The sequence below is a fragment of the Sciurus vulgaris genome (assembly GCF_902686455.1).
Source record: "Sciurus vulgaris genome assembly, chromosome: 2".
Taxonomy (NCBI): domain Eukaryota; kingdom Metazoa; phylum Chordata; class Mammalia; order Rodentia; family Sciuridae; genus Sciurus; species Sciurus vulgaris.
Genome location: NC_136462.1, coordinates 182,717,403 through 182,735,078, shown reverse-complemented (window position 1 = coordinate 182,735,078; position 17,676 = coordinate 182,717,403). Strand labels below are relative to the sequence as shown.

General features: G+C 49.9%; 1 protein-coding gene across 1 annotated transcript in view; it reads left to right on the top strand.

Moving 5' to 3' along the window:
- MTCL2 (microtubule crosslinking factor 2) overlaps positions 1-17,676 on the top strand; it is a 69,723-nt gene that overhangs the window by 43,046 nt on the left and 9,001 nt on the right. The window contains exons 8-14 of the mRNA XM_079128105.1: positions 734-964; positions 3,151-3,255; positions 4,164-4,331; positions 5,737-5,988; positions 9,020-9,091; positions 10,145-10,215; positions 12,545-13,895. Of these exons, the coding sequence (XP_078984231.1) occupies positions 734-964; positions 3,151-3,255; positions 4,164-4,331; positions 5,737-5,988; positions 9,020-9,091; positions 10,145-10,215; positions 12,545-13,895 (2,250 nt within the window). The remainder of the gene's footprint in view (positions 1-733; positions 965-3,150; positions 3,256-4,163; positions 4,332-5,736; positions 5,989-9,019; positions 9,092-10,144; positions 10,216-12,544; positions 13,896-17,676) is intronic.

The following is a 17,676-nucleotide window of genomic DNA, read 5'->3' as shown; positions in this document are numbered from 1 at the left end:
GAGTCCTGGGTGTGTCATTGGCTGCCTATGTGACCTTGGGCCAGTCCCGTTTCATCTCAGGGTGAAATGGGAAATGCCTGCGTTGGGCCCGCCTGGTCTTCAAGGTGGTAATAGTATTTATGGAGCCCTGACTTTAGCCAGCCTGTGTAACACACTCTCCATACCCTCTGTCTTTTAATCCTCATGCCTTTCCCCGGAAGGTGTCCTCATTTTACACATGGGGAAACGGGGGCCTAGAGAACGGAAGCGCTTTACCCCGGGTTCCACAAGTAGGATGAAGTGGCGCTGGGATTCCAAACCAGGGCTCTTGCTTTCTCTTGACCACGACCCAGCGTGGGCATTTCATATTCCTGTCTTGCTTGACCCCAGCATGCCCTTTGCTCTTACTGGCCACCCCTCCCTGCCTTTGTCGCAACCCTCACAGATTCCTTGTTCAGTGTGGGAGTTCAGGAGAAACATCCGGCACCCCGTGGGTGCTCAGGGTTTGATGATGTGGGTTTTTTAGTTGGGCAGTGGTGGGTTCAAATCCCAGCTCCTCCCCTGATGAGCAACTGGGCTGCTGTTGCTTTTATAAATTGCTCTTCTGTGGATAGAATGAGCTGCTTGTGGTGGAATTTCTGGCACGGATCACCAACAGGCCCACCCATTCCCCCACTGCCCTTGGCCTGGGCCTGGAGTGGCTGGGAGTGGTGGGCCACTGAACCAGCCTTGCTCAATCTCCTGTCCCCGGCAGCTGAAGGAGGACCAGCAGAGGGCGCTGCTCAGGCGGGAGTTCGAGCTGCAGAGTCTGAGCCTCCAGAGGCGGCTGGAGCAGAAATTCTGGAGCCAGGAGAAGAACATGCTGGTGCAGGAGTCCCAGCAGTTCAAGCACAACTTCCTGCTGCTCTTCATGAAGCTCAGGTGGTTCCTGAAGCGCTGGCGGCAGGGCAAGGTCTTGCCCAGCGAGGGAGATGACTTCCTGGAGGTATGATTGGGCTTGGACCTGGGTCTGGGCATGGGCCTGGCGGGAAGATTGGGGAAAGGGACATGGGAGGTGAAGGACACAACACTTCGTGTTAATATTCATGTTCATAGGGGAATATCTGTGTGCACCAGACCCTGCTGGGGCTGTAACACAATACCTGTGGAACACGTTATCTTTTTTTTTTTTTTGTACTGGGGATTAAACCCAGGGGCACTCAACCTCTGAGCCACATCTCTAGTTCTTTTTTGTATATTATTTAGAGATGGTCTTGCTGAGTTGCTCAGGGCCTCACTAAGTTGCTGAGGCTGGCTTTGAACTCACGATCCTCCTGCCTCAGCCTCCAGAGCTGCTGGGATTACAGACGTGTGCCACAGCACCTGGCAGAACATGTTCGTGGTGGAGGAGCTCGGCAACATGTTATCTTTCCTGAAACATTCTCAGTTCCCATCATACCTGGAGGCTGGGTTGCAGCTCATGGTAGAGTGAGTTCTTAGAATGTTCTTGGCCCTGGGTTCCAGTCCCAGCACCAAAAGAAAAGAAAAAGAAAAACAGATACACATGGCTCCAAAGATTCCAGAGAACAGATTGTACCCTGTGTATGTGTAGAACATCAAAAAACTCTAGGTATTGATCCCCGTGACTAGTGCAGGAACTGGGGTGTTGATTCCTGCAGACTTGCTTCCCTGGCCTACTTCCTAACCTCAGTATCTTCCCAGATAAATGACACTTGGAACCTCCTTTGTTTTATTCAGCTTTCCTTTGCTGTGACCAGAATACCTAAGAGTAACAACTTAGAGAAGGAAAAGGTTATTTGGGGCTCATGGTTGCAGAGGTCTCAGTCCATAGATGACTGACTCTGTTGCTTTGAGCCCAAGTGAGGTAGAATGTCACGGCTGAGGGCATGGTGGAGGTTAGCTGCTCAGCTGATGGCAGCCAGGAAGCAAAGAAAGGGAAGGGGAAAGGCGGGAGGGACCACAGGGAAGAGGCACCCTTCCCAGGCACACCCCCAGTGCCCACCTCCTCCAGCCATGCCCCACCTGCCTCCAGTGCCAGTTAGTCCAGTCAAGCTAGCATGGACTGACAAGGTGACAGCTCTCATAATTCAGTCATTTTCCCTCTGAAGAGCTTTGTGGGGACATCTCATGTAAAACTGCAACATCCTTCATTTGATTTCTAGGACACCAAGCTCTTGATTTTCCTTCTCTCTCTCTGGCTCCTTATTTCCCTGACCTCACTTCTCTTTATTTTCTCTTTGGTGGTCCTGGGGACTGAGCCCAGAGCCTTACCCATGCTCAGCATGTGCTGTCGCTGAGCTCCTCCACCACGAAAGGCCACAGTGCCCAGGGCTCGGGCCTTGGGCCATGTTTCTCCTTTATCTGCTCTGCCTGCCTTGGGGCAGCTCGTCCAGGTTTCGCTGGCCTTTCTGGAACGTTGAGTTCCAAGTGTATGCCTCCCGCCCAGGTGCCTCTCATGGGCCCTGGGTGTGTATCACCTACGGACAGATCCACTTAGGTGTCTGATAGGCTTTGCAAACCCTATGTCCAAAACCAGACTCTGCCTCTCCCTCCAAACCTGCTCCTCCTGTAGGACACGACAGTTCCTCCTCGTTCAGGCCCAAAGCCGTGGCAGTATCCTGTACCCTTCTTCCCTCACACCTCGTCTAACCTGTCAGCCTATCTGGAACCTGAGCCATCTCCACTGCCCCTGACCGAGCCATGGTCACTTCTTGCCTGGATTCTTGCCATTGCCTCCTAACTGGTCTCCCTGCTTCTCCTTTACACCTTCCTCCAAGAATCTTGGACTCACAGGGTGCCAGGAGGAGCCGTGCCCTTGTGTGCCCTGTGAATGGCGCCCTGGAACCATCCCATGCCAACTCACCCTGGTTATTTCTGAGTAACTCTTCAGGATGCCTGTGGTCCTTGCGGCAGAAAAGATGTTATAGGTCAGAGGGACTGTCCAGCCATGCTGCTTGGCCTGGATGCTGCCCAGAGATCAAAGTTAAGACCTGGGAAGTCAAGGACAGGGTGCCTTTGGTCCATACTGAACCATAAAACCCACTCCTCCTCCTTGCCTTCCTCTGCGGTCCGTGTTCTGTCTGGGCTGCTGCCAGCGTCTCCTCCCCTGAAGGCTGGAGCCCCAGGTGTGACCTCCTCCCACCCCTGGTTGAGTGTGGTTTTTACCACCAGGTGAACAGCATGAAGGAGCTGTACCTGCTGGTGGAGGAAGAGGAGATAAGCGCCCAGCATTCTGATAACAAGGCCTGTACGGGAGACGGCTGGACCCAGAACACGGTGCGTCCTCAGCCCTTCGCAGGCCTGTTTGTTCCTTTGACCAATTGATAATCACTTTCTATCACTTCCTCTGACCCCAGCCCTGCACTGGGCACTGGAGCTGCAGAAGGTTGTTATTGCCTGTTCACTCCTGGCCACGGACCCCAGCTACTCAGTGTGCTGTGTGGTACATAGATCATCCCAGGGCAGTGACAGAAGGCCAGATGATGGACCATGGGGTCACAAGCAAAAGACCAGTTAATTCTATTTGGAGCAAAAGAGGATAATATCACAGGAAAGGGGTCATGAATGCTGGGTTTTGAAGGATGAATAGGAGCTTGCCTAATAGAGAATGGAGAAAAGACTATTTTGGACATAGAACTGTGTGTGCAGAGGGGTGGCAGGGTATTCTGGAATTGACTGTGGCTTGGGATGTATATAATGGGATAAAGATATCAAGCTAGGATCCTATAAAGAGGGACCTTTGTGGTCTGGGATTAAGAACTCTCTGATCAAGCTGTATGTCAGAGAGAACAGGGGCTCAGACTTCAGGGCCACGCACAGCGAGGCGGGTTGTGGGTGGGGAATGGGGTCATGGGCCTAGGAGAGAAGATTTGGAATTAGGCCAGCACAGTTGGGAGGCACCTTGGAGGCCTACAGTGGATCAGAGAAGCAGATCCCGAGCGAGGAGAAGGACCCACAGCCTAGATGCTGCAGATCCTCCGAGAAGCCAGATTACTCCGCTCGATGTAGGTGGAATAAGGAGGTTTTGTTCATGTGAGGCTGGGGCTCCTGTCTGCCTGGGGGTCTGGGCTTTTCCTGGAGAGGGACTGCCTGAGGCCTGGGGGAGCCCGGGCCAGATTCCCCGGTGAGGTCCTGGTATCCTCCCCCCCTCCTGGCTGCTGACCCAGGCCTGGCCCTGTCTGCAGCCCAATGAGTACATCAAGACCCTGGCGGACATGAAGGTGACGCTGAAGGAGCTGTGCTGGCTGCTTCGCGACGAGCGCCGAGGGCTCGCTGAGCTTCAGCAGCAGTTCGCCAAGGCCAAGGCCTCCTGGGAGACAGAGCGGGCGGAGCTCAAGGGCCACGCCACCCAGGTGAGCCCTCCTCAGACACTTCTGCCTCTTGCCCTTAGCTGAGCCCACAGCGGTCAGGTCTGGAGCAGGAGGCCCAAGCCAGCTCCTGGAGGGACAGGAGCCCCTTCCCTCACCTTGGGACCCAGAGAGGACCAAGGGTTGCCTAGAATCATCCAGCATGGGGACCCAAGATAGTGGGGACCAGGAGTCAGTGGGCCAGGGAAGGAAGATGGAGGATTGGCAGAAACCCCTGCCCCACTGTGGACCCCCGGGTGAGGCCAGGATGCTCACATGCTTTATCTGTACCCAGTGATGTCCCTGTGATGCCTGGTCTCCCGTTGCCTGCTGTCCTTATTTGCTGCCTCCTCCCCTAGTGGCCCCCTGCTATCTGGCTCTGGTTTGTTCTCTCCACTCAAAGTGGGAGCCTCCCCTCCAACAGTCCTGCTGGACCAAAGGAGCCTTAAACAGGATTCCTGGGATTTGGGTGTCTGCTGTGTGACTGAGGCCAAGTTGCTGCCCTACTCTGATCTGAAAAATGAGAAGGTTGGGCTTCCCACCCAGAGAGACCGCCCTGACTCCACACTGTGTGGGGCTGGGCTCCCGCTTCCTCCGACCTGTCCCTGCTACAGGCCGCCTTCCTGGGCATTGCCACCCCTGGGAGGTGGGTACTCAGACGCTCTCTGCAGGACAGGTGACAAAACTGGCTCAGAGATTGAGTTTCTCTCTCCTGTCACCCAGGGCAGACCTGACCTTGCGCCCCCAAGCCTCTGCCCTGCCTAGCTCTCCGCAACCATAACCTTACCTTCTTCCCCGACTACTGACCTCGCCCAGGCCTTGCGCTCCCTCCCAGGCCTCCCAACCTGAGGGCTCTTGCTCATCTGCATGTTCCAGTACGCATACGCGTTGCTGCTGCTGAGCCCCCGCCCAGCCGTTCCAGGGCTCAACCCCCTGAGCATGGCCTCGGGGTGGGAGGCGTGAACCCTGAGGTCGGTTGTGCATCCTCCTGCCACCCTGAGTCCTGGGGCCAGGACAGGCGCCATGTTGGAGTGCTGCCTGCATGTGTGCGTGTGCAGGCATGTCCCCTCGCCAGGCCTGTGGGGACAAGGTGGGGTTTGGCTTTCCAGGAGCCAAACCCAACCCGCATTAACCAAAACCTGTCCTGTAGGTAAGGGTTGATAAATACCTTGAGAAGTGATGGCTGAGAACCAGCTCTGTGACCAAAACACAAACATGGTAGTGAAAGGGCAGAGTTTGCTTGAGGATACGGAGAAAATGACGGAAAGCCCGTAGCGCAGCTTGACCTGTAGAAAGAGCTCACGGCCTGACCGTGAGGAAGGCGGGTTGTGACAGGAGGTCCCTGCAGGCTTCCCAGGTGATGGGCAGAGGGGCCCGTGGGGCCAGCTGCCCAGACCGCTCCTACCCGCAGATGGAGCTGAAGGCCGGGAAGGGTCCCGGTGAGCGGGCAGGGCCCGAGTGGAAGGCAGCCTTGCAGAGGGAGCGTGAAGAGCAGCAGCACCTCCTGGCTGAGTCCTACAGCGCGGTCATGGAGTTGACGCGGCAACTGCAAATCAGCGAGCGCAACTGGAGCCAGGAGAAGCTGCAGCTGGTGGAGCGGCTACAGGGTGAGAAGCAGCAGGTGGAGCAGCAGGTGAAGGAGCTGCAGAACCGCCTGAGTCAGGTGAGGCCGACCCAGCTTAAACTGGTTTGAACCATGGTCCATGAGTAGCATCTCCTTCAGGTATAGCTGGATCCAGGTGCTCAGTCAATGAAGTATAGAATAGAATCTCTTTCAGATACAGCTGGAACCTGGTGTTTAGAGACGGCAGTAAGAACTAGCTCTCTCTGTGCCTTAGTCTGTCAGGCCTGCTTTCCTCTTGTTATCTTTTTTTTTTTTTTTTTTTGGTACCAGGAATTGAACCCAGGGGCACTTAACCACTGAGTCATATCCCCAGATTTTTTTTTTTTTAAAACACAGTCTTGCAAAGTTGCTGCGGCTGGCCTCTAACTTGTAATCCTCCTTCCTCAGCCTCCTAAGCTGCTAGGATTACAGACATACACCACCACAACTGGCTGCTTTACTCTTTTCTTGAATTTTATTTTAAGTCACGGTCTAGCTAAGTTGCAAAGTCTGACCTCAGACTTGTGAGTCTCCTACCTCGGCCTTCTGAGTAGCTGGAATTATAGGCAGAGGCCACTATGTCCATGTATATATGTTGTATATACCATACACATACCATGTTGTAGATGCTACTGTTAAGCAGGCTCTTTCCAAATATGACCATTGTTAGTTTTATGCTCTTATCTTACAGTTTAGCAATTGCAATGGAAAAGGTTTCTTTTCCATGAGTTTCTGATTGACTAGGTGTGAATCATGTGCCTCAAACCAAGGAACCAAGAGGGAGGAGTGAAAGTGATTCTCATGGGAAAATTGTAATCCTTAGACCAAAACAGGGGAAAATGAAAAGCAGCCAATGACCAGTGAGCCCCTCCTCTATGCTTCATGTCAAGTGCCCGGCACCACCTGCCATCCTGCTGTACTGTTTATTTTGACTTTTTCCTTTCTTTTATTTTTTTATTTTAATTACAGCACTCAGTACTTCATCTTTACATAAGAACCAAATATTGCCTAGCGTGTTGGCCCAGGCCTGTAATCCCAGTGGCTTGGGAGGCTGAGACAGGAGGTTCATGATTTTAAAGCCAGCCTCAGCAACTTGGCGAGGCCCTAAGCAACTCGGCAAGACCCTGTCTCTAAATAAAATATTTTAAAAAGGGCTGGAGATGTGACTCAGTGGTTAAGCGCCCCTGGGCTCAATCCTTGGTACCAAAAAGAAAAAAAAAAAAGCAGGGGGCTAGGCGTGTTGCTCAGTGGTAGAATGCTTTAGCATGCATGAGGGCCTGGGTTCAGTCTAAGAAAATTTATATTCAGAGTTTTATTGTTACATTTTTTGACTGATTAAATCATACTTTTTAAAATTTTTTTTTATTGTAAACAAATGGATACATGTTGTTTCTGTTTGTACATGGAGTAACAGCATACCATTTGCGTAATCATACATTTACATAGGGTAATGATGTTTGATTCATTCCGTTATTTTTCCTTACCCCCCACCCCTCCCACCCCTCTTTTCTCTATACAGTCCCTCCTTCCTCCATTCTTGCCCCCCTCACCCCCCATTATGTGTCATCATCCACTTATCAGTGAGATCATTCGTCCTTTGGTTTTTTGAGATTGGCTTATCTCACTTTGCATGATATTCTCCAATTTCATCCATTTGCCTGCAAATGCCATAATTTTATTATTCTTTATAGCTGAGTAATATTCCATTGTATATATATACCACAGTTTCTTTATCCATTCATCAATTGAAGGGCATCTAGGTTGGTTCCACAGTCTGGCTATTGTGAATTGAGCAGCTATGAACGTTGATGTGGCTGTATCTCTGTAGTGTGCTGGTTTTAAGTCCTTTGCGTACTGCACAAGTTATTTGCACTTTGCCTCTTTCAGGGAGATCTGTTCAGAACAGCATAGAGGAAGCCTCATCTTGTCTGACTGCTGCTTGACCTTCCTAGCATGGGGACACCAGAATTTATTATTCCATATAGACAAGATCTAGATTATTTCCAGTTTTTCTCTATTTAAAGTAGCACCCCAGTGAATAACCCCATATGCATATTTTTCCACACATGCATGAACATCTCAATAGGATAGATCACTAGAAGTGAAATTGTGGTGTTCAAGAACATGTGCATTTATAGTTGATGGAAACTGCCCAGCCAGCCCTCCAGAAAACCTTCGCCCAATTGCACTTGACCAGGAGCTCAGTGAGAAGGGCCTGTTTCGCTTTATCTTTGCCATTTTGAAACATCTGTCTGACTCAAGGTGTACAATGCTGTCTTACTGTTTTAATTTCTTTCTCTGATTCCTAATAAGGGTCTGCATCATTATGATCATTTGCATTTCCTTTCCTACTGCTGTCTCTAATCCTCCAGCCGTCCTGCGAGGTCACAGTCACTAGCCCCCTTTCTCAGATGAGGAGAGTGAGGTAGAATGACTTGTCCAAGGTTATAAAACGAGTAAGGGAACAGGCCTAGAATCTGGCAGAACTCCCACATCTGGCAAGTTCCAGTTCCTGGGCCCTGCTTCTTCCACTTCCTACCGGACAGAGCTCCTCTGAGGGTCATACCCATTGAGGAGCCTGTGCCTGGTGAGTGAAGGACGGCATGCTGTGAAGAGTCCCAGAACATTCCATGTACCATGTAGAAAGCAGATCAGATGCATCTATTTGCACCACCAAACCAAATTCCTATCCAGAGAAAAGTAATTCCTTTTTATTATATTAACAATAGAATATTTTAGAATTATGAGATAAGTTCTATGGCATACCTAGGGAAACATGTATTGGCCCATAGGTCAGACACACTAAGGTGCCACTTAGCTCGCTGGTCCATGAACTGCAGCATTGATTAACAGCAATAACCATTACTCTGAGCTGTCAGGACATCCATAAGGATGCCTGCAAGAAGTTGCTTTTATTATCATTTTCCAGTCCACCTCGGGGGTGGCTTAGAGCTGCTGCTCTCTAGAAGCTGGTTCCTGGCCCATGATGGTCCTCCCAGCTGCAGAGCAGAGTCTGGGATGTGGCCCTGCTCAGTTTGGGCCTCTGTTTACTTGTGCCCATCACTGACGCGCTTTCTTTGCCCTTGCTCAGCTGCAGAAGGCTGCTGACCCCTGGGTCCTGAAGCACTCAGACCTGGAGAAGCAGGACAACAGCTGGAAAGAGGTGAGGGAGTTGGTCACTCGAGTTGTCTGGGCTCCTGTCTGTGCCATAAAGTTCCCTGCTTGTGGGGGACATGACAGGAGGATGTTACCCCTATCCCACAGGCCCTAGGTGCCTCAGGCCCTGGGGTCCCTATACCCCATGGCTCCTCACCAGGGTTTGGGACTTGGAAAGTGTCCTGTGTCAGGGTTGTGCTTCTGAGCCCCTGGATCTCTTACTTTCAGCTGTGCCTCTATAGAAAGCAAGCCTTCTAAATAGCTCTGAGCTCCTGGGTAAGCCATTGCAGCTCTGGGCCCAGTTGCCTCTCTAGTAAATGACAAAGAAATTTTCTGCCCTGGCCCAGCCCTGGGTGTGGAGATCAGTAAGGTCACACTGGCGAAGTCTGCACACGGGGCTCAGGTGCCTTGTTACATAGAGCAGCTTGCTGAATAAGCAAAGGCAATGCGCGGCCGTTTGCATCACCCTATTTCATGAGGATTAGAGGAAGCGGGGCGCCACTCAGGAGGCTTGGCTGCAAACAGTGCACCTGATGCTGGGGAACTGAGGGGGAGGATTTTACAGGGCTCACCGGGGCTGGCCGGCGATGCAGTCGCAGTGACTGGTGCAGGTGCTGGGAGTTGGGCCTAGAGCCAGAGCAGAACAACCCCAGAGCAGTAGCTGCATGGTCACTGCTGTCCCCATGTTTGCAATAAGTAGTATTCCCCGCTCCACTGGGGTGGCAGGGGTGGTGGGGAGTCACTATGGTGTTACAGTTGGCCCAGCATGTATCACATTCCTGTGGTGGGGGAGTTACATGCAGTGCTGCCAGAAACTTGACCAATGGGTGTTCTGGATCGTTGCTGACATCATTGCTGCTCTCCAGATGAGAAGTCAAGTGTGGAGGGCCAGTCTCACCTTCCTTCTGTGCGCTAGTGGCCAGAGTTGAGTCTGGGGATCTAGCTCAGTTGGTAGAGTGCTTGCCTAGCATGCACATGCCCTGGGTTCAATCCCCAGCACCACCAAAAAAAAAAAAAAGAGCCTCTTCACAGTTGACCCTTCCTGTCTGTTCCTTGGCAGACACGCAGTGAGAAGATCCACGACAAGGAGGCGGTGTCTGAAGCTGAGCTTGGGGGAACCGGCTTAAAGAGGTGCTGGCAGCCCCGCCCTGGCCCCACCCCACCTCTCTGCCTCTCTCCTCTTCCGCCCCTGTGCCCACCCCTGCACCTGATCAGTTGGGAGCGCAGCAGAATGTGGTTTTTGTATAACCCAAGTCACTCAGTAGCTGGAAAGTCCAGGGCAATGGGAATTCAGCCTGCAGCCTCATGTGCATTTGTTTGGAAAGCCAGGGCCCCAGTGTATCCTAGCTGCAAAGAAACTGGCTCCTCGTGGGATTCTTTTTCCCCTGTCTCTGAGTTAGGAGAGTCACCAGGGACATCGATTCCTGGGGCTACGAGCAACATCCATTGGGCCAGCCACATGCTGTGGTCAAGGGGACCACCTAGACTGGTAGGACCATATCTCTGCCATTAGGAAACGCTCGAGTGAGGGAAACAGCACCTCACAGGAACCATGCAGAGCAGCTCAGAAGCAAGGAGGCCCCAGGGTGGGAGGTGGGTGCTGGAGCCAGAGGGCCAGGTTTGAATTCCAGCTGTGCAGATTCTAGGTGTATGACCCTCGGCTATACCTCCCCGTCTCTTCCACTGTCTTGCCACCTGCCCTAGAGCTGTCCAGGTAGTCTGATGTGTACGATGTCCTAACATGTCCAGCACGTCAGTCCTCCAAGCACCATGTGCCCAGTCTGTGCTGGGATGTTGTAGAAACTCATGTATACGCTGTGTTGATTGCATCCCTCCACCCTTCTTCTACCCTCTCCCCCGCCACGGCCCTCCCGCGGCCCTCTCTGTCTTACCTGTGGCTCCCTGCCCAATCCCTAGTGATCCCTCTTCTACTTTCAGGTAGGTGTTATTTTATTCTCTTAGTTTCCACATATGAGAGAAAATACGCAATATTTGTTTTTGACTTGTTTCACATAACATAATGTTCTCCAGTTCTATCCATTTTCCTGCAATGATAGGATTGTATTTCTCATTATGACTGAATAATACTCCATTGTGTATGTATAACGTAATTTCTTTATCCATTCCTCTGTTGAGGGGCACCTAAGCTAGTCCATATCTTAGCTGTTGTGAATGGTGCCTCCAGGTATCTCTTTTGTATTCTGACTTCATTTCATTTGGCTGTATACCCACGAGTGGGATAGCTGGATCATATGGTGATTCTATTTTTAGAAGCATGAGGGCATGCACACTCCTGTGTGTGTGTGTGTGTGTGTGTGTGTGTGTGTGTGTGTGTGTGTGTGTGTTTTGCTGGGAACTGTATCCAGGGCCTGGTGCCTGCTAAGCAAGTGCTGTACAATTAAGCTACATGTACCCCGGCCATGGTAGTTATGGTTTTAGTTTTTCTAAGTGTCTTGGGTACTGTTTTCCATGACTGTTTAATTAGATTCCCATCAACAATGCATAAGGGTTCCTTTTTCTCTATATGCTCACCAGCATTTATTGATTTATTTGTTATAATAGCCATTCTAACTGGAATGAGGTGGAATCTCATTATAGTTTTGATTTGCCTGATGGCTAATGATATTGAGCATTTTTTCACCTATTTATTAGCCATTTGCATTTTTTTTCTTATAAGAAGCGTCTATTCAGATCATTTGCCCATTTTTTTCACGGGATGACTTGTCTTGTTAATTTTTTCAGAGTTTTTTTACATATTTTTGATAGTAATCCATGTCACATGAGAAGCTGACAAAGATTTTCTCCCATTCTGTGGGTTGTCTCTTCACTTTGTTGATTATTTTCTTTGCTGTGCAGAAGCTTTTAAATTCAATATAGTTTCATTCGTCAATTCTTGCTTTTGTTTCCTGTGCTTTTAGAGTCCTATCCAGGAAATCATTGCTTGTGCCAATATCTTGAAGTGTTTCCCCTATGTTTTCCTCTAATAGTTTCAGAGTTTCAGGTCTTACATTAAGGTTTTTGATCCACTTTGAGTTGATTTTTGTACAGGATGAGAAATAGGGTCAAGTTTCAGTCTTCTACTTATGGATCTCCAGTTTTCCCAGCAATATTTGTTTACAAGGCTGGCCTTTCTCTAATGTGTTTTGGGCACCTTTGTTGAGAATCAATTGACTAAAGATGTGTGTGAACTTATTTCTGGGTTCTCTATGCTAATTTTATTGGTCTGTGTTTTTGATTGTGCTGAGGATTTAATGGCATCTAAGTTTAGGTTCCCCCGGGAAGCAAACCCCGAGATAAGGGTTTATATGCAAATAGTTCATTTGGGAGAAGGTTCCAGGAAGTACCTGAAATTAAGACAGGAAGAGGAAAGTAGCCAGTTTCCAACCACCAGGGAAGTAGACTAGAGTGTGCTCGGTGTGTGTTATTTCCCACTAATACCACTTTTTTCTGCTCTTCCCAGGACCAAATCTGTTTCCTCCATGTCTGAGTTTGAAAGTTTGCTTGACTGCTCCCCCTACCTTGCTGGTGGAGATGCCCGGGGCAAGAAACTGCCCAACAACCCTGCCTTTACCTTTGTGAGTGCTGAGCCGGTAGATCCAGAGAAAGATACCAAGGAAAAGGCAGGGCTAACGCCCCAGGACTCCAATCGTCTGGGTGCACTGGCCTGCCAGGACCCTGCAGGGAGGCACATGCAGCGCAGCTACACTGCTCCGGACAAGACCGGCATCCGAGTCTACTACAGTCCCCCCGTGGCCCGGCGCCTGGGGGTCCCTGTGGTCCATGACAAGGAGGGCAAAATTCTCATTGAGCCGGGCTTCCTCTTTACCACAGCCAAGCCCAAAGAATCAGCCGAGGCCAACGGGCTGGCCGAGAGCTCCTACAGCCGGTGGCTGTGCAACTTCTCCCGGCAGCGCCTGGATGGGGGATCGGGGGGCAACCCCTCGGCAGCCGGGCCGGCCTTCCCTGCGGCCCTGCATGACTTTGAGATGTCGGGCAACATGAGCGATGACATGAAGGAGATCACCAACTGCGTGCGGCAGGCCATGCGCTCGGGCTCGCTGGAGAGGAAAGTCAAAAGCACGTCCAGCCAGACGGTGGGCCTGGCCAGCGTGGGCACACAGACCATCCGCTCGGTCAGCGTGGGCCTGCAGACGGACCCGCCCCGCAGCAGCCTCCACAGCAAGAGCTGGTCACCTCGCAGCTCCTCACTTGTGTCGGTGCGCAGCAAGCAGATCTCCTCCTCCCTGGACAAGGTCCATTCCCGCATCGAGCGGCCCTGCTGCTCGCCCAAGTATGGCTCGCCAAAGCTCCAGAGGCGCTCGGTGTCCAAGCTGGACAGCACCAAGGACCGCAGCCTCTGGAACCTGCACCAGGGCAAGCAGAACGGCTCGGCCTGGGCTCGCTCCACCACCACGCGGGACAGCCCGGTGCTGAGGAACATCAACGATGGGCTGTCCAGCCTCTTCAGTGTGGTGGAGCACTCAGGGAGCACGGAATCCGTCTGGAAACTGGGCATGTCTGAGACCCGGGCCAAGCCCGAGGCGCCCAAGTATGGCATCGTGCAGGAGTTCTTCCGCAACGTGTGTGGCCGGGCACCCAGCCCCACGGCGGCTGCGGGAGAGGAAGGCGCCAAGAAGCCCGAGCCCCTCTCCCCGGCCAGTTACCATCAGCCAGAGGGCGTGGCCAGGATCCTGAGCAAGAAGGTAGCCAAGTCAGGCAGCGGCGAGGAGGCCAGAGCCTCGATGCTTCCCCAGGTGGGGAAGGACGGTGTGCCCCGGGAGGGAGATGGCGCCTCCGTTCTTCCCAGTGAGGTAGGTGGGTAGAGTCTGCCCTTTTTCTTGGGAGTGGTGATAGGCATCTAGGGTCCAATCGCTCTTGAATTTTATTCATTTTTTTTTTTTTTTGTACTGGGGATCGAACCTAGGGGTGCTTTACCACTGAGCCACATCCCCGGCCCTTTTTATATTTTATTTTGAGACAAAGTTTCCCTAAGTTGCTTAGGGCCTTGCTAAATTGCTAAGGCTGGCTTTGAACTCACAATCCTCCTGCTTCAGCCTCCTGAGACTCTGGGATTCAGGTGTGCGCCACTGCACCCAGTTTTATTCATTTTTATTTTTATTTATTTTTTATTATTTTCTGGTGCTGGGATTGAACCCAGGGGCTCACATATGGTAGGCAAGCACTCCACCACTGAGCTATATTCCTGGTCCTTTAAATCTTTTTGATACTGGAACTTCACCCAGGGGTATTCTGCTCCTGAGCTATGTCCCTGTCTCTTTTTACTTTTTATGTTGAGACAGGGTCATGCTCAGTTGCTAAGTCGTGCTTCAAACTTTTGATCTTCCTGCCTCAGCCTCCCAAGTTGCTGGGATTATAGAAATGCACCACAGTGCCTGGCTCTTTTGGTTTTTCAATTCAAGAAATATAGTTGTATATCTCAAATAGTTCTTATGCTGGACTGAGATGGGGATGGAATGTCCCAGACCTGGAACAACACAAACCTAGTGGCCACATGGTCTGAATGCCGAGAGACTAGTAAGTATGGCTTAACCAGGGGATTATTCCTACACAGCAGAGACTTTCAGCATCCCTCCAGGAAAAGGGTGTACCCACAGGTCTCTTGCCCTCACTTGTATGCAGTGTGGTTTGTTGGACTTGTGAGACCTAATTGTAAATATTCTGTTCAGTATTATTGCCTTGGTGCCTTAAGATTGGCCGCTGCAATGAGAGAATTGACACCATAAAAATTGGCAAAGGCTGCACATCAGAGCTTTTTCCCCTAACTCCTAAAAAACTCATTATTAAACATCAGCCTATCTAGGCAAGTGTGGTGGCCCATGCCTGTAATCCCAGTGGCTTGGGAGGCTGAGGCAAGAGAATCACAAGTTTGAGGCCAGCCTCAGCAACTTAGTGACGCTCTAAGCAATTTAGCCAGACCCTGTCTCAATATAAAAAATAAAAGGGGCTGGGGATGTGGCTCAGTGGTAAAGCACCCCTTGGTACCAAACATACACACACACACACACACACACACACATGTATACACACATACACGTATACACTCATATATAGCTGGGCACTGATCCCAGCTATTTAGGAGGTTGAAGCCACAGGATTGCAAGTTCAAGGCCAGTCTGGGCAACTTAGTGAGACCCTGTCGCAAAAAATAAATAAGGGTGAGGGATGTAGCTCAGGGATAAAGTTCCCCTGGGTTCAATCCCCAGTACCACAACGCAACAAAACAAAACATTAACCTGCCTACCACTTTCCCAACCCAGCAAGACTTCACACCTAGGTGCTCACATTGTCTCTGAGAATTTTTCTGGATGCCCCAATCCTGATATCAATTCTGATAAGTTCGGAATTATTTGAATATTAGTAAAGGAGTGCATCAAAGTTAGAATTGCAGAAGGGGAAGAAAACCCCCCCCTGAAGAATGAAGGAGTATTGCATGGAACCCAAGAGCAGAGACTGGAGACCTAGCAGCTTCTCCCTGTCTCCCTCTCCTATATTTTGAGCTTTATCTGCTCCTATGTTCTCTTCCTCCTTCTCATTCTCTCTGTTGCATTTGCACAAGGACCATGTGAGCTATTCTTGCTCTTTATTTACAACATCTTTCAGTTCAAGCACCTAAGAGACACTGACTGAAGACTCTCATCCCAATTCCACATTTCCAGGAGGAAGAACCTCTGATTGGTCCATTCTGGGTCAGAGGTACCACCTTGGTCCAGTCAGCTATGGCCAGGGGTCCATGTGGTTGGTCTGCTGTGGGCACAGGGGAGGCTGTAGGTGGAGACACAGAACAGTGTGTGAGATGAACTGGGATTGGCCCAAAAGGTTGGCTTCCCTATTATTGTATATTTAGGTGGTTTCTAGTTTTCCACTAATATAAATAGTGCTGTGGTTACATCTTGGTGTAAAAAATTTAAAAAAAAAATTTTTTTTTTTTTTTTTGCACTTCTGATTATTTCCTTAGGTTTCAGTTGCAGGAATCCATTATAGCATAAAAGAATACAAAAATGTATAAGGTATTTGATAAATGTTGCCAAATTGTCTTTCAAAAAAGTTTGTCTGAGCTGGGGGTAGAGCTCAGTGGTAGTGCTGACCTCGAATGCAGAAGCTCTGCGTTCAGCACCCAGCACTTTGAGAGAGAGAGGAAGAGAGAGAGAGGTTGTCCAGTTTTACAGCCTCAGTAGTGCAGGGGCAGGGGAAGTACATTTCTTCTCCATGCACTTACTCGGCTGGCTGTCTTCTTCTTCTTCTTTTTTTTTTTTTTAATTTATTTTGATAGCAGGGATTGAACCCAGGGGCTCTGAACCACTGAGCCGCATCCCCAGCCCTTTTTGTATTTTATATAGAGACAGGGTCTCAGTGAGTTGCTGAGGCTGGCTTTGAACTCAGGATCCTCCTGCCTCAGCCTTTTGAGCCACTAGGATTACACTGGCTGTCATTTTTTAAAAATCTCCTTTTTTTTTTTTTTTTTTTTTTAAACTTTCAACTTAATTTTTGACTAATTTATTTCTATTTTTAACTTTAATATTCATGCTGAGCATATTGTAAGAAAACAGTTGAATACAGCCAAACAAAACCATTGTATTAAGCATTTTCCAGAGAAACAGAACCAATAGGATATGTGTGTGTGTGTGTGTGTGTGTGTGTGTGTATTGAGAGAGAGAGAGCGAGCGCACTATCTGTCCTAAGGAATGAGCCCACATGGTCATGGAGGCTGGCTGGCAAGTCCCAAGATCTGTATGATGAGTCACAAAGGCCTGACAATTGGTAAAGTTAATGGTTTAGTTCCAGACCAAAGCCTGGCAGGCACATGACCCAGGAAGCCCGTGGTTCAGTTGGTCTGATGTGCCAGTCCAAAGGCTGTCAGGCATGACAAATTCACTTATTTGCGGGAGAGTCAGCATTTTTGTTCTATTCCAGCCTTTACCTGATTGGATGAAGCCTACCCACATTAGGGAGGGCGATCTGCTCTACTCATTCTGTCAATTAATCTCATCCAAAGCACCCTCACAGAAACTCCCAGAATAATATTCAGAACTAATGTCTGGGCAGCCTGTGGCTTAGTCACATTGACAGATAAAATTAACTATCACACCCATAAAACCAGCACCACACCATGAAACAACAGTACACAGCTGACTGGCTTTTGAACATTGATTTTAAAGTCGATACACATATTTGTCAGGGTGTTACTGTTCAGGCCACCCATTGACCCAGTAGTTCCCTTGTTAGGAAGGTAGTCTGGAAATTGTCACAGAGGTGAAAGAGGAGACTTGCATAGAGGAATATATTGAGGCTGGGGGTGTGGCTCAACAGTAAAGCACTTGCCTGGCACACATAAGGCCCTGGGTTCTATTTCTAGCTCCTCAGGGAAAAATAAAATAAAATAAAAAGAAATATGTTACATTATTAATAAAAAATTGTTGACATGTACTAAATGTCTAATAGGTACTACGCCCAGTGCTTTTACATCTCATATCTGATTTGATCGTTCCAACTCTGACGGTGTCATGTCCCTCATCTTATGGGGCAATCAGGCTCTGAGAAGTAACTTGCCCAAGGCCATACAGAAAGTGACAG